The sequence below is a fragment of the Oncorhynchus gorbuscha genome, linkage group LG06 (assembly GCF_021184085.1).
Source record: "Oncorhynchus gorbuscha isolate QuinsamMale2020 ecotype Even-year linkage group LG06, OgorEven_v1.0, whole genome shotgun sequence".
Taxonomy (NCBI): Eukaryota; Metazoa; Chordata; class Actinopteri; order Salmoniformes; family Salmonidae; genus Oncorhynchus; species Oncorhynchus gorbuscha.
The window spans coordinates 36,278,115-36,293,384 of record NC_060178.1 but is presented as its reverse complement, the minus strand read 5'-3'; the positions used below and the strand labels follow the sequence as shown (position 1 = coordinate 36,293,384).

At 43.0% G+C, this 15,270-nt stretch overlaps 1 protein-coding gene across 8 annotated transcripts in view; it reads right to left on the bottom strand.

Annotated features, from left to right (window-relative positions):
• The window catches only part of LOC124037895 (AP2-interacting clathrin-endocytosis protein-like), a 45,434-nt gene extending 31,049 nt beyond the window's left edge, over positions 1-14,385 (bottom strand). For 2 of the 8 annotated variants that reach the window (XM_046353111.1, XM_046353117.1), the window contains exons 1-6: positions 13,811-14,334; positions 13,189-13,367; positions 11,358-11,552; positions 7,100-7,215; positions 6,223-6,343; positions 2,430-2,519 (exon numbers count right to left, since the gene is read on the bottom strand). In XM_046353111.1, coding sequence (XP_046209067.1) covers positions 2,430-2,519; positions 6,223-6,343; positions 7,100-7,215; positions 11,358-11,552; positions 13,189-13,292 — 626 coding nt within the window. In that variant the 5' untranslated portion in view covers positions 13,293-13,367; positions 13,811-14,334. Of the gene's footprint in view, positions 1-2,429; positions 2,520-6,222; positions 6,344-7,099; positions 7,216-8,503; positions 8,557-11,357; positions 11,553-13,188; positions 13,788-13,810 lie in introns of those variants that run through there. The other 6 variants (XM_046353113.1, XM_046353116.1, XM_046353112.1 and 3 more) reach the window with 6 other exon arrangements.
• Positions 14,386-15,270: the final 885 nt, after the last annotated feature.

Sequence of the window (15,270 nt, the reverse complement as noted above, 5' to 3'; positions counted from 1 at the left end):
AGCCAAGTCAACAAACAGATCACTGACCATCTTGAATCCCACCAATCCCAGTACCTTCTCCGCTGTGCAATCTGGTTTCCGAGCCGGTCACGAGTGCACCTCAGCCACGCTCAAGGTACTAAACGATATCATAATCGCCATCAATAAGACAGTACTGTGCAGCCGTCTCCCTCGACCTGGCCAAGGCTTTCGATGCTGTCAATCACCATATTCTTATCGGCAGACTCAGTAGCTTCGGTTTTTCTAATGACTGCCTTGCCTGGTTCACCAACTACTTTGCAGACAGAGTTCAGTGTGCCAAATCGGAGGGCATGTTGTCCGGTCATCTGGCAGTCTCTATGGGGGTGCCACAGGGTTCAATTCTCGGGCCGACTCTTTTCTCTGTATATATCAATGATGTTGCTCTTGCTGCGGGCAATTCCTTGATCCACCTCTACGCAGACGACACCATTCTGTATACTTCTGGCCCTTCCTTGGACACCGTGCTATCTAACCTCCAAACGAGCTCCAATGCCATACAACACTCCTTCCGTGGCCTCCAACTGCTCTTAGAACACTAGTAAAACAAAATGCATGCTTTTCAACCGTTCGCTGCCTGCACCCGCACGCCCAACTAGCATCACCAACTAGCATCACCACCCTGGCGATGGTTTCACGACATCCAGTGGAACAACCACTTTACAATAGAAAATATTTTAAGTGGACATCTATAATTCCTTAAAGTCCCCGGAAGGTGGTGATTGACTCCGTGTCTGGGTGTCTGGAGACTGTAAACTCTCCTTCCAGACTCATATCAAACATCTCAAATCTAAAATCAAATCTAGAGTCGGCTTTCTATTCCGCAACAAAGTCTCCTTCACTCACACCGCCAAACTTACCCTAGTAAAACTGACTATCCTACCGATCCTCGACTTTGTCGATGTAATCTACAAAATAGCTTCCAATACTCTACTCAGCAAACTGGATGCAGTTTATCACAGTGCCTTCCGTTTTGTTACTAAAGCACCTTATACCACCCACCACTGCGACCTGTATGCTCTAGTCGGCTGGCCCTCGCTACATATTCGTCGCCAGACCCACTGGCTCCAGGTCATCTACAAGTCCATGCTAGGTAAAGCTCCGCCTTATCTTAGTTCACTGGTCACGATGACAACACCCACCCGTAGCACGCGCTCCAGCAGGTGTATCTCACTGATCATCCCTAAAGTCAACACCTCATTTGGCCGCCTTTCCTTCCAGTTCTCTGCTGCCTGTGACTGGAACGAATTGCAAAAATCACTTAAGTTGGAGACATATCTCCCTCACCAACTTCAAACATCTGCTATCTGAGCAGCTAACCGATCGCTGCAGCTGTACATAGTCCATCGGTAAATAGCCCACCCAATTTACCTACCTCATCCCCATACTGTTTTTATTGATTTACTTTTCTGCTCTTTTGCACACCAGTAGCTCTACCTGCACATGACCATCTGATCATTTATCACTCCAGTGTTAATCTGCAAAATTGTAATTATTCGCATACCTCCTCATGCCTTTTGCACACAATGTATATAGACTCTTTTTTTTCTTTTTTCTACTGTGTTATTGACCTGTTAATTGTTTACTCCATGTGTAACTCGGTGTTGTTGTCTGTTCACACCGATATGCTTTATCTTGGCCAGGTCGCAGTTGTAAATGAGAACTCAACTAGCCTACCTGGTTAAATAAAGGTGAAATTATTATTATTATTATTTTTTTTAACTTCACAAAATAGATAGCATCATGAGGTAGGGAAATATGTGGATATATTGAAGCAATATCTCAGGACATCAGTCAGGAAGCTAAAGCTTGGTCGCAAATGGGTCTTCCAAATGGACAATGACCCAAAGCATACTTCCAAAGTTGTGGCAAAATGGCTTAAGGACATCAAAGTCAAGGTATTGGAGAGAACGTCACAAAGCCCTGACCTCAAACCAATAGAAAATATGTGGGCAGAACTGAAAAAGCGTGTGCAAGCAAGGGGCCCTACAAACCTGACTCAGTTACACCAGCTCTGTCAGGAGGAAAGGGCCAAAATTCACCCAACTTATTGTGGGAAGCTTGTGGAAGGCTACCCGAAACGTTTGACCCAAGTTATACAATTTAAAGGCAATGCTACCAAATACTAATTGAGTGCATGTAAACTTCTGACCCGCTGGGAATGTGATGAAATAAATAAAAGCTGAAATAAATAATTCTCTACTATTATTCTCATATTTCACATTCTTAAAATAAAGTGGTGATCCTAACTGACCTAAGACGGGGACTTTTTTACAAGGATTAAATGTCAGAAATTGTAGAAAACTGAGTTTAAATGTATTTGGCTAAGGTGTATGTATGTAAACTTCTGACTTCAACTGTATGTATGCATGTATGCATGCATGCATGTACGTATGTGTGCCAGGACCTACCCCTGTAGAGTGATGCATTGTCTGGAGCTCTCCATCCAACTCCCACACAGCATAGCTCGGAAATACTGAGACCGCGCACACAGGACCGCCCTAAAAACAAAAACACACACAAGTCAAATTTCAGCTGTGTGGCCCGTGCGTGTGTATGTGTGGTGATGGTGTAGCTGGCCCTGAAGGGACACATGGTGACGGTGTGTCTGGCACACAGACCTTCAGAGAAGTGACTGATCTGGACATCAAAGAACCATTCTGCAGTCTCTGAAGCGAAGCCCATGATTTTACCAAGATGATGCTCAACTGCTACTGAGATGCACATATGACCCTGCAGCACATTGCATATCTAATATGATCTTCAGATCATCTCTAGCATCATGACAGCTCATGAAAATCATCAGAGTGGATCCACAGTTTTACAGTCACCATTATTCACTAGCTTATCTTGTCATGGACGAGGAAGCCCCCCCCCCCCTCCACAGTCAAACCCCTCTGCTTTTCTCTCTCACACACCCACATACTGTAAATAGTATAGTCTTTATTTAACCCCCCCATTGCCATGCTGTGATTCCATATACTTGGAGTGTGCTATAATTCTCTCAGAGTGATCATTTAACTACACTTCAGGAGGGGTGTCCTCTTCTGTAGCAGATCTTATTATAGAAGCAGAAATAGACGACGTGACTGGAGAGAATTGACAGTAAAAAAGGCTGCTGAAAGAATCGTGAATGTCTCGAAGCTATTGCAACACATTTCCATCAATTCTAAGTGATTACTGTCACTATTCTTTAAAACAGTGGCTGCCATCTCCCTGGGGCCACCCATACGAAAATGTATGCACGCATGACTAAATTGCTTTGGATAAAAGTGCCTGCTAAATTGCATACACTAAATACACAAAAGTTTGTGGACAGCCCTTCAAATGAGTGGATTTGACTATTTCAGCCACACCCGTTGCTGACAGGTGTATAATATCAAGCACACAGACATACAATCTCCATAGACAAACATTGGCAGTAGAATGGCCTTACTGAAGAGCTCAGTGACTTTCAATGTGGCACCATCATAGGACGCCAACTTTTCAACAAGGCAGTTTGTCAAATATCTGCCCTGCTCGAGCTGCCCTGGTCAACTCTAAGTGCTGTTATTGTGAAGTGGAAACGTCAAGGAGCAAAATGGAAAGTGGAAAGCCTTCCCAGAAGAGTGGAGACTGTTATAGCAGCAAAGGGGTGACCAACTCTATATTAATGCCCGTGATTTTGGAATGAGATATTCGATGAGCAAGTGTCCACATACTTTTGACACATACTTTTGACCATGCAGTGTATATTAAGAATATTGGCCACACTTGTGTTATTGGGTTATTGGGAGACACTAAAGTCGTTTAACAAAAGGTAGTCATGATGGTACAGCGTTGTACTCCAAACTTTAGTAGCACCATCAGCCTAACGTATAGAACATGACAAGTCCTCCTGTATGTGGAACAAAAGAGTGACTTCATACAAAGAGCTGTAGAAGTCTTGCTGCTGTAAATGAAAGGCTCCAGATTGTGAATGTCAGTCAGTCTCCATGAGGAGGGGAATAAATCTTCTCTTCCCTCAGCAGAGGTAGGTGTGTGTCTGTGTCAGTCAGTCTTGATATCGCTTCTCTTCCCCCAGCCGGGGGAGGGTGGGGGTGGAGGGATGGATGAAAGTGATTGGTAGATCACAGCTCAGACCCAGTGGAGTGGCATCGAGAGAAGAAGGGAGCGAGAGAGAACTGCGGAAGGCAGGCAGGCACCACTGGGCTACCATACTAATCAGATTCAGCAGTGTTGCACTGCAGTCAAGGCTCACACGGCATGGAACGCTAGAAAAACACCAAAAAAGGTTTTCCCGCTTTCATCTGAAGAGGAGCTGCATTACACTGTCTGTCTGTCTGGGTAGATCCCCTGAGCACAGGCAGGGAGGGAGAAACCTGTCTCCATGTTTAGTACTAGCACTACCTCTGCACCACTGAATGACCTCACCACAGCGTAACGGCTTGGTGAAACCCTCTGGCCTTGAGGACTGTGATTGTGTTGTACAGCTTACTTTTTTTAATCAATGAATGATAACAGAAACATGAAGATAAATCAAGTAACATTTTTGGACACAGAAAGATGGTTGTGCTTGGTGCACATTATTGGTTTAAATGCTGGTCTGTGGGGCTTTTTCAGATTGATGTTTGATTGAAAGGTCAATGTATAATCGTGACCATTTATTGATGCCTGAAATCCAACTGTTCAGATTGCATGCCAAAATGGTAACCAATCTATGCAAATATCCCTTCAAAGTGACGCCTGTATGCAAATGCATAACACTGTTCTAACATGATTTCATGTGACGCACAAATACATGAAAAAAAACACAAGATCAGTAGCTATTATCCAACTCTTCCTGTACAATAAGTGCATCAGTATGTATCAGCATATCATTAGCAGTATCTGTACTCAATCCACTTCCAAAAAGCCTTGCATGTGTATCACTATTACATGAGGAACTGCCCAACAATCGATCAAGTTTGAGCATCAGGGAAGTCAATCAAATGCCAGAGAATGTTAATGTAGTAACGAAAGTTCAATCAGTAAGGCTGGTCTGAATAGATCATCCCTTCATTTATCTCGTGAGTAAGGGGTAATAAATGATGGGCTGTTATTTTTATGGAAAATAATTCACGTGTGGAACTGACCTTTCACAGAGTTGCATTATTTTACAGAGAACGCATAGAGCCCTGAGTTGATTATACCTTTTATACCATGGCTATAATTGAACACAGTTGCCCCTAGAAATGTGTTCATTTGCAGGTAGAAATGTGTTCAACATCCACTGAAGTAGCTAGCAAGTTTACTAGATAGCTACAGTAGTTGTTATGGTAACCAAATAAACAAACTCAACAATCCCACTACTGTTTTCAATTGGACTTTTACCTTCAAAAGCAGCTCCAACAAAACTTGTAAAAATGAACTATAGCTATTGAATTCTACTGTGCGCTACAGGGAAATAATGCACGTTTATAATGTTACCTCATTAGCATAGCAGGATAGCAGGTATCCGTGTTAGTGTTTATGTTACCTCATCAGCATAGCATCACGTCTTTAATCCTCCTTTACTATAAGCAAGTGTGCGGAACGTCATTCATCAATTAACTTCAGCCTATGAGCATGGCACACTAAGGCAATTCCACCACGCTCAATGATTAATCTATGGGGTTACTCGTGCAATAATCACTTTCCTTTCCTTCAACATATGAGCATGAATGTAGCGGAGTATTTATATGTCAACTCAAACCTTATGTCTCCCACTTGCTGGGGGGGGGGACAAGGCCTTCCCAAAATTATTCAATAAAATTCCATATTGTATTCTGTCTCTATTGTCATGGAGTTAAGCCTTTACTCGATTGAACTATATGTAGGCCTGGTGTTATGAACTATAACTGCTTTGTGAAAATAATACACCTACTAACGCCACCTACAACCTACTGAGTTGCATCAAATTATGCATAGATAGAAGAGGAATTGAGATGTACAGAGGTTTGATAGGTCCCAGGCGGGGTTTTGTGTAGGAGATAAAAACAAAACAATCATAGTCATTCTCCTACACAAATATTGATTGACCTTTAGACCTTATTGTGCTAATAGGTTTCTTCCTTCTAGGGAGTTTTTTCCTGGCCACTGTGCTTCTGTTTGGTCTGTGGTGTCTAGGCCAAGTTACACTAAATCCCTTTGTGACCACTGCTGATGCAAAAAGGACTTCATACATTGTATCGGCTGATTGATTACCTGTGACAGGAGAAGACCTGCTCCCCTACTTGGATGCTGATGTCAGATCCTTCTCCTCTCTGGTAGAGATCCAACAGGTCTGCTCCAAGACCAGAGGCTGGCTCCACAACAACAGCATTATCTGAAAGGGATAGGAATGGAGGGCAATAATAAGACAATAGAATGTATGTCCAAAAAACCTGGTCCTTTGGCCTGGGCAGATCTGACTAGAAGGGCCGTGCACTCCATCCGTTGGACCAAACGCAAAGAGTGTTTGTGTGTGTGTGACAGAGAGCAAAGCTAAACTGAATAAACATGCAGAATGAGTAGCGTTAGTGTTTACCTAAAAAGGTCAATAAAGCTGTGTTGCCTTATCTGCACTGGGCTGTTATTGCCAGTAGCAACAACAAGCTACTAAATGCAATTAAGGGTTAAAGGGAAATTTCACCCTTTTCCAACTTCATATTCATCATCACCATCACAACATCAACATATGTGAAAATGCCACTTTTCTATGTGTTGTTGTAAAGGAAGATAACTGTTTCCAATGATATCATTAACCAATTAGTAGACTATTAGTAGGCAATCCCTACTCATAATTGGTTAAAACTCACATAATGCACACTGATGATGTCATTGGAAACACTTAACTTCCTTGATCCCCCCCCCCACAAAACATAGTAACGAGCCATTTTCACATACTGTATGTTGATGTTGGGGTGGTGCTGGAGATGATGAATATGAAGGAGATTTTTCTAATATTTTTTTTTACATGTCCCTTTAAGTCAGATCATTTTGAGTCTCATGGAACGAGGGACCCATAGGGCTTTGGTCAAAGTAGTGCACTAAATAGGGAATAGGAAGCCATTTTGGATGCACACACTGTTGATCTGTTTACCTGAGTCAGTGTGGAGATCGACATCGGGACCATTGAGGATAATAGTAGGTGACTCTGAGTCCTCAGGGATTCCTTCTCCAGCCAAGCCCATGCGTTGGTCTGCTGTGTACAGTCGCCTAAGATTAGTGGAAACAGAAGAAAAGGAATAAGATTATATTGTCCAGTGTACAAGACGAAATGTGTGTTCAGCTTTATCCCAACCCCTCTAAAACACCTAGGATTAGAATGGTAACAAATGCCTAGGTTAGAGCCTTTGTATACATTCTATGAGGAATACTACAGTCAGTCATCATTGCTCTGAGCGACAAGGAGACACTGACGCACAGGGTGTAATGTTCCAGAACACAGAGGTGCGTGAGAGGAGCACAGTGCAGGGATTATGACTGCTGCCAGAGCCCCAGTGCATGTTAGCTAGCACACTGCACCCCAGCCCAGTGCCTGTTAGGTAGCACACTGCACCTCAGCCCAGTGCCTGTTAGGTAGCACACTGCACCTCAGCCCAGTGCCTGTTAGGTAGCACACTGCACCTCAGCCCAGTGCCTGTTAGGTAGCACACTGCACCTCAGCCCAGTGCCTGTTAGGTAGCACACTGCACCTCAGCCCAGTGCCTGTTAGGTAGCACACTGCACACTGCACCTCAGCCCAGTGCCTGTTAGGTAGCACACTGCACCTCAGCCCAGTGCCTGTTAGGTAGCACACTGCACCTCAGCCCAGTGCCTGTTAGGTAGCACACTGCACCTCAGCCCAGTGCCTGTTAGGTAGCACACTGCACCTCAGCCCAGTGCCTGTTAGGTAGCACACTGCACCTCAGCCCAGTGCCTGTTAGGTAGCACACTGCACCTCAGCCCAGTGCCTGTTAGGTAGCACACTGCACCTCAGCCCAGTGCCTGTTAGGTAGCACACTGCACCTCAGCCCAGTGCCTGTTAGGTAGCACACTGCACCTCAGCCCAGTGCCTGTTAGGTAGCACACTGCACCTCAGCCCAGTGCCTGTTAGGTAGCACACTGCACCTCAGCCCAGTGCCTGTTAGGTAGCCCAGTGCACTGCACCTCAGCCCAGTGCCTGTTAGGTAGCACACTGCACCTCAGCCCAGTGCCTGTTAGGCACCTCAGCCCAGTGCCTGTTAGGTAGCACACTGCACCTCAGCCCAGTGCCTGTTAGGTAGCACACTGCACCTCAGCCCAGTGCCTGTTAGGTAGCACACTGCACCTCAGCCCAGTGCCTGTTAGGTAGCACACTGCACCTCAGCCCAGTGCCTGTTAGGTAGCACACTGCACCTCAGCCCAGTGCCTGTTAGCTAGCACACTGCACCCCAGCTCAGTGCCTGTTAGCTAGCACACTTCCCCCCAGCCCAGTGCATGTTAGCTAGCACACTGCCCCCCAGCCCAGTGCCTGTTCGTTCACCTCACTGCAGTTGAACTGATTCTTCTGCGTCTGATGAGACCAAAACACCGGTTCTGTTCAAATATATACACACAGAGGTCAGTTTATTAGGTACACCCATCTAGTAATGGGTCGGACCTCCCTTTGCTTCCAGAACAGCCTGAATTATTCGGGGCATTCTACAAGGTGGCGGAAACGTTCCACAGGGATGTTGTCCACGATGAGGCGATGCCTTCACACAGTTGCTACAGATTGGAAGGCGGTACGAACAGCACGTTCCATCTCATCCCCCAAAAAATCTATTGGGTTTGGTCAGCAACAATGTTCAGCTACGCTGTGGCGTTCAATTGTTGCTCAATTGGACCTAATGTGTGCAAGGAAAACATTCCCCACACCAGTACACCACCAGCCTGTACCGTTGACACCAGGCAGGACGGATCCATGGACTCTTGCTGCTTTCATCAAATCCTTACTCTGCCATCAGCATGACGCAACAGGACCCGGGATTTGTCAGACCAGGCAATGTTTTTTCTACTCCTTAACTGTCCAGTGTTGGTGATTGCGTGCCCACCGGAATAGCTTCTTATTTTTAGCTGATAGGAGTGGAACCCGGTGTGGTCGTCTACTGCAATATCCCAGCCGTGACAAGGATTGACGAGTTGTGCGTTCCAAGATGCCGTTTGGCACACCACTGTTGTACTAAATAAATAAGTACTGTGCTGTAATGTGTGTGTTTGTGGCCCGCCTGTTAGCTTGCACGATTCTTGCCATTCTCCTTTGACCTCTCATAAACAAGCTGTTTTCGCCCACAGGACTGCCGTTGACTGGATGTTTTTTCCTTTGTCGCACCATTCTCGGTAAACCCTAGACATGGTTGTGCGTGAAAAGCCCAGGAGGGCGGCCATTTCTGAAATACTGGATACGGCGCACATGGCACCGATGATCATAGGGCACTCAAAGTCACTTAGAATGGGCAAAATGAGTGACCTAACGCTCAATCAAACATTAACTGTATTCCTCGATGCCTGTCTGCCTGCTTTATACAGCAAGGCACGGCCACGTGACTCACTGCCTGTAGGAGTGATCCATCTTCATGAATGGGGTGGTGTACCTAATAAACTGGACCCTGAGTGTATATCTGCTGCTGAAGATAGTTGGACTGGCACTCAGAGGTTCTCAATGAAGGATGATAGACAGGAATGATGATCTATGATAAATGTAGTGGATTAATTCAGACTCGTTAATTAAGGATCCAAGAATTTAAGCTTTTTGCCCATATCAGATATGTCTATGTCCTGGGAATTTTTTTGTTACTTACAACCTCATGTTTACCAGTAAAGAAGATTTGCAAGTATACACATTGGTATGGTTATGAACATAGCAAATATGTGGTCCATTAAGAGCGAATTGTCCCAATCCAGGAGCTCTCACACATATACTGTACATCTACCAACAGGCTTTGTTTGTACGCCGTTTGTGTCCACATATACAGTATTCCAGAGTCATCATCATGGCACAACATGGTCTGCTCTGCTGCTGCTCTGAAGGCCTGATTAATACCCTGCTAATGAGCTAGCAGCATAATGCATTAGATCAAAGGCTGGTTGTACTCTCTCAGTAGACCATACTGCTGCTGCTGGGGCCAGATCTGACTCTAGTCTACAGTATGCCTAATGGAGAGTATCACTGGATCCATACCCTGATGTTGATATTACAGATGGATGCTATTAGTACTAACATGATCAGATAATCTCACAATGCCTTCATAATCAGATTACACCGTTCTATTAATAATCTGCTTGACAAAATACTTACAGCAGGAGTACTCTACTACTATTTGAGAAGGTCCGGTCGCACATTTCCTATGTGGCAAAGTTCCAGATGGATATTGCATTAATCAGCGTAGTAACAAACCTCCACTTCACAACCCATGTGACACTAAACTGTTCACACCCCCTCTTGTTGGCAGAGAGAAAATGTTGCTATTTTAACTTAATTTTCTGCAATTCTACACACTAGGGCGGCAGATACACGCATTGGACTTGTAACCGAAAGGTTGCCAGATCGAATCCCTGAGCTGACAAGGTAAAAATCTGTCATTCTGCACCTGAAAAAGACAGTTAACCCACTGTTCCTAGGCCGTCATTGAAAATAAGAAGTTGTTCTTAACTGACTTGCCTAGTTAAATAAAGGTAAAAATAATTACAATACCTGACAAAAACAAAGGGGGCCTCCTTGGGGTTGAGGCCCCTGAACACTTAATCTGGCCATGATAACTACAAGATTTAGATAGGTAAATTAGACTAACCAGCTATCTAGTTGATCAACTGGACATTTCTGACAGGTTATAAATAGCTCTCTAAGGTCTGTCAGTGAATGACATAACAAGAGGAAAACTCCCCATGCACTATCAACTTTTGAAATTGCACCTTGTGCATTCTACGGTTACAGCTCTAAACAGCAGTAAGTTCAAAGACTGAGTTCTGACTATTTAAAAAAAGTCAGGACCAGCGGTCCGTATTGAACCTGTTCTGGGTCTGCATCGAGTATGGCTGATTTACAGCATCTTGGTCTGGAGAAAAAAAAGAGAGTATGGCGCCCTCTGGCTGTAATTCAACAGTACAGAAACTACATGCTAAGCACCACCTAACAATCATGTTAATTGACAGAGTTAGATTATCTACAAAGAAACACTCTCTTAAATGATTTAGATTCAAATATATTTTTGCATCTGTGATGTCTATTTGAGTAAGAATAGAGGGCCTACATAAGGATGATTGGACCATAGAACTAGCATTAGTAATTATACGTCTATGGATTGGTGAGTGTACTGAAACTGTAAAAACAATAACATATACTCTGACTCGGAGTGTACCTGATATACTGCTTCAGCTCCGTGCTGTCATAGTTGTTTAGCTGGATGGTCTTCGGGTCTGGATGAGAACCCCTCCTCAGTATTTGTGGGGCCCTGGCCAGGAGAACAGCCCTGTGAACCAGGAGAGGGGTGGAACTGGCGCAGGAGCCCACCGTACACAGGCTGACATCTGCCTCTAACTCCTCCTGCAGCAGCCTGGGAAATCACAACACAGGAGTGGTTCACATCTGCAGTACATAAACACATTGCAACACAAAATAATTTCAGTGGAGCAAGGATAGGAAAGGGACAATGATACAATTAATTTCTTAACTGAAGACATTTACATTTTAGGAGGCAGAGCAGTACATTTGGGAGGTGGATCATCAAGGGGATAGCATGGTTAGTAGTGTAGGGGGGTCAAAGGCAACCATAGAAACCCTACAACCCTGCTTAACTATATATAAATCAAGCTGACTGGACTTGATCTGGGTAAGTCAGCAGCATAGAATCCTTGGTCCTTCCTTCTGCCCCTGTACCACTAACTACCATAATTAACTTCCATTGCTGTGTCTGAAGTGGGTGACCCAGAAATCAGCCAGCCTCAAGCCAAATGGGCCATAAGAACTGTGGTACTACTGTAGCTACTGCCTCTGTGCCTACTGGAACTGGGCTATTTTATTGCCCCCAGGGAAGGCCGTGGCTGGGTAGCATGTATGAGCTGTCCTACTGCATGCTACTGCATGCTACTGCTGCTGTTGTACGTGCCCCCCCCCCCCAAATATTCCTTTTGTAGGGCACTACTTTCGACCAGAGCCCTATGGGTCATGGTCAAAAGTAGCAACTATAAAGAGAATAGGGTGCAGTTTGGGACACAGACAGTAACTGGGTTGCATGTATGAGCTGTGGTGTTACTGCTGCTGTAGCCATTTCATTTTACAGGGCTCAGGCAGATAATCAGAGTGACTGGGAAGTGGGTCACCCATGATACAAGGAGTTAAATGGGAAATGATGTTCCTTTGTCGTTCCATTTCCCATAACCCCTTGTTGTGTGTGACTGTCATGAGCAGCAGGAGCAACACTGTGTCTGACCTGCCAACAGGGGGTACTAATGTTCTTATTACTACCAGGTAGCCAGAGGAAAATGTTTGTTTTAGCTCAGGGGAGTAGGGTGAAGTTGGGTCGTCTCTAGTTACCTCAGCCACAAAGTCATAAACCCTATTTCTAAAATGTATTTTCTTAAAAGATTATTTAAACCTAACCGTGACCCTAAACTGAACCACACTGCATACCTTATGCCTACCTAATGTTAAATCAAGACCCAAAAGTTAATTTTGTTTCCAGGAATTTTTATATAATCTTGACTTTGTGGCTGTGCTATCTAGTGGAAATCGTCAATAAATGGAATTCGCCCCAACCCTAGGGACAATTCAACGGTAACAGTGACACAGACTCCAGATACAAAGTTTGGTAACAGAATGGCAGATTGTGCTGTCATTCTGCTACCAAACTTTGAATCTGCACTATTGGTCAGGTGAATGTGTTTTGTAAAATCTTCGGTGGAAATTGTTAAAAGTAATCATTGTGCATAGAGTTAACTTTGCAATCATTGTTTTTTTGTTAGATTTTTTTTTACATTCAAATGTATGTCAGTCTTAGTGTCACTTTGTTACTGTGCAATGCCCTGTAGGCTGCAATTTAGTTTTTTGCTTAATATGATAATGAGTGTGGGAATATTTTACTAGTAAGTAAATTGCCTGACAACGCCTTATGTAGAGTGAATGTGTTTTTTACTAGACTTCACTGGAAAATAGACTAAGGTTCTGTGTCCATAAACAGTGTTAATCATTACCTGTTGAGGTCTGCAGACAATGCAGAAGCTAAGCATTTCTTAAGATTGCTTCTGGATTTTCTTCCTTTGGCTTCAAATTCTCGTATTGCCTCTGTGTTGATCATAGTAGTTGTGTGCTCCCAAACAACAAGTTTGATGTCTCTCCTAAAAACCCACAAGATTGGGGCAGTTCATCACACCTAGGCTCAAAGTAGGAGGACAGAAGGAGAGAAGATCAAACACAAAGAAGTGTAATAAAACTCAGTTAATATTTCACGAATAACAGACATAGGTGTTTTCCCTAGCCATAGATGAGCTTCTTGTATAACTCAAAGGTCAGAGGGGTATACTACAAAGCAGGTTCAATGAGTTAGCCAGCTAACTTCAATAAACAAATCAGAAATAACTATCGACATTCTGGCTCATTAAAAAAGCAAAACGTAGATGTGTTTTGGTTGTTAAGTGAATTAGACCATGCCCATTTCAAGCTTATCTAAAATAAATAAATAAAAAGTTCAGCAATTTACATTTACATTTACATTTAAGTCATTTAGCAGACGCTCTTATCCAGAGCGACTTACAAATTGGTGCATTCACCTTATGACATCCAGTGGAACAGTCACTTTACAATAGTGCAATTTACCTGGCTAACTCATTGATCCAGTTTTGTAGTAGACACCTCAGAGATCCTAACGGCACTATTTCAATGTCACCTCAAGAATAGGCTAGCTAGCTTTATCAGATTTTTTTTAAACTGTAATTTCGTGAAATTCCCACTTACTTAGCTACTATCAAACGCAAATCACACCCTTTTTAATTGCATGGTAATAGCTACATTAATAATTAATAATAACATATAGTTGTTTCCCTCAGCTGTCAAAACAGTTAGATGGCTACCCTACGTCACTGAAATAGACGCCATCTATCTCAGAGGAACAAAAACAGTGAGTAGGCAGCTCCTAAAAAATCACAAAAAACGAGCCTATAAAATATCTGTCGATTCATACAGCCATAAGAACTCAATATGGTCCAGTCACTGAGTAAGAGTTTGCGTCAGCACTCGACAGAAACAAAGATATTTGTTAATTCATAGCCACCATTTCAATTCCAATTATTTGCAATTAGCACGCTTGCTGTGCTCTCCGACTGACTGTGCTTCCCACCCCAATGACGTATGCAAAAGGAGGTATTTTGACCGTAAATACATTAATATGCACGAATTAAAAACGGGTCCTAAATGTCATACTGTTTGTAGTAAATGCTCATATTGCATTCGATCTCTCCTAACAAATAAATTAAATAAAACAGTTAACGTAGTATATATACCACATGAGGCTGCTAAGGGGAGAAAGGCTCATAATAATGTCTGGAACATAGCAAATGGCATTAAACACATGTAAACCACGTGTTTGAAACTATTCCACTCCAGATATTATCGTTTGGGAAAATTGATTTGAACCGTCATCCAACTCGCAATTGCAACTAGGAAACCCAGAACTCTTTCCAGAGCATTAAAAAAAATATATATATTTTTTTTATTTTATTAATATCAAATCAATACATAAAGCACATGAGGGAACACAAGCATACATAGATTAGAAACAATAGACAATCGAGCTTTGGGGTACAATATCACATTACAATTACACAAGGACCTTAAGGGACATGCATATACTTACAATTCTAACAGCTTTTTTGTTAGTAGAGCATTTAACCGTCTTAAAATACAGTTCAATTTCTTTTTGTAGGGTACGAAAATGTGGTTTTCTGTTTGTAAATTTACATTTGTGTATATGTAATTTGGCCAAAAGAGTAATGATATTAATTACATAAAAATGATTCCGCTTATTTCTATTGTATGTAAAGAATCCAAACAGTACATCTCTCCACAATAGTGTAAAATCTTCATAAATGTGTTCAATTATAAACCTACTCATGTCTTGCCACAGTTTTCTTACATGCATACAATGCCAAAAAAGATGCACAACTGTTTCTGGGTGGTCATTACAAAAGGAGCAATTTGAGTTGATGTTTTCCTTAAACTTCTTCATATAGTGGTTGGCAGGATAATATTTATGAATAATTTTAAAGGAAACTTCCTTA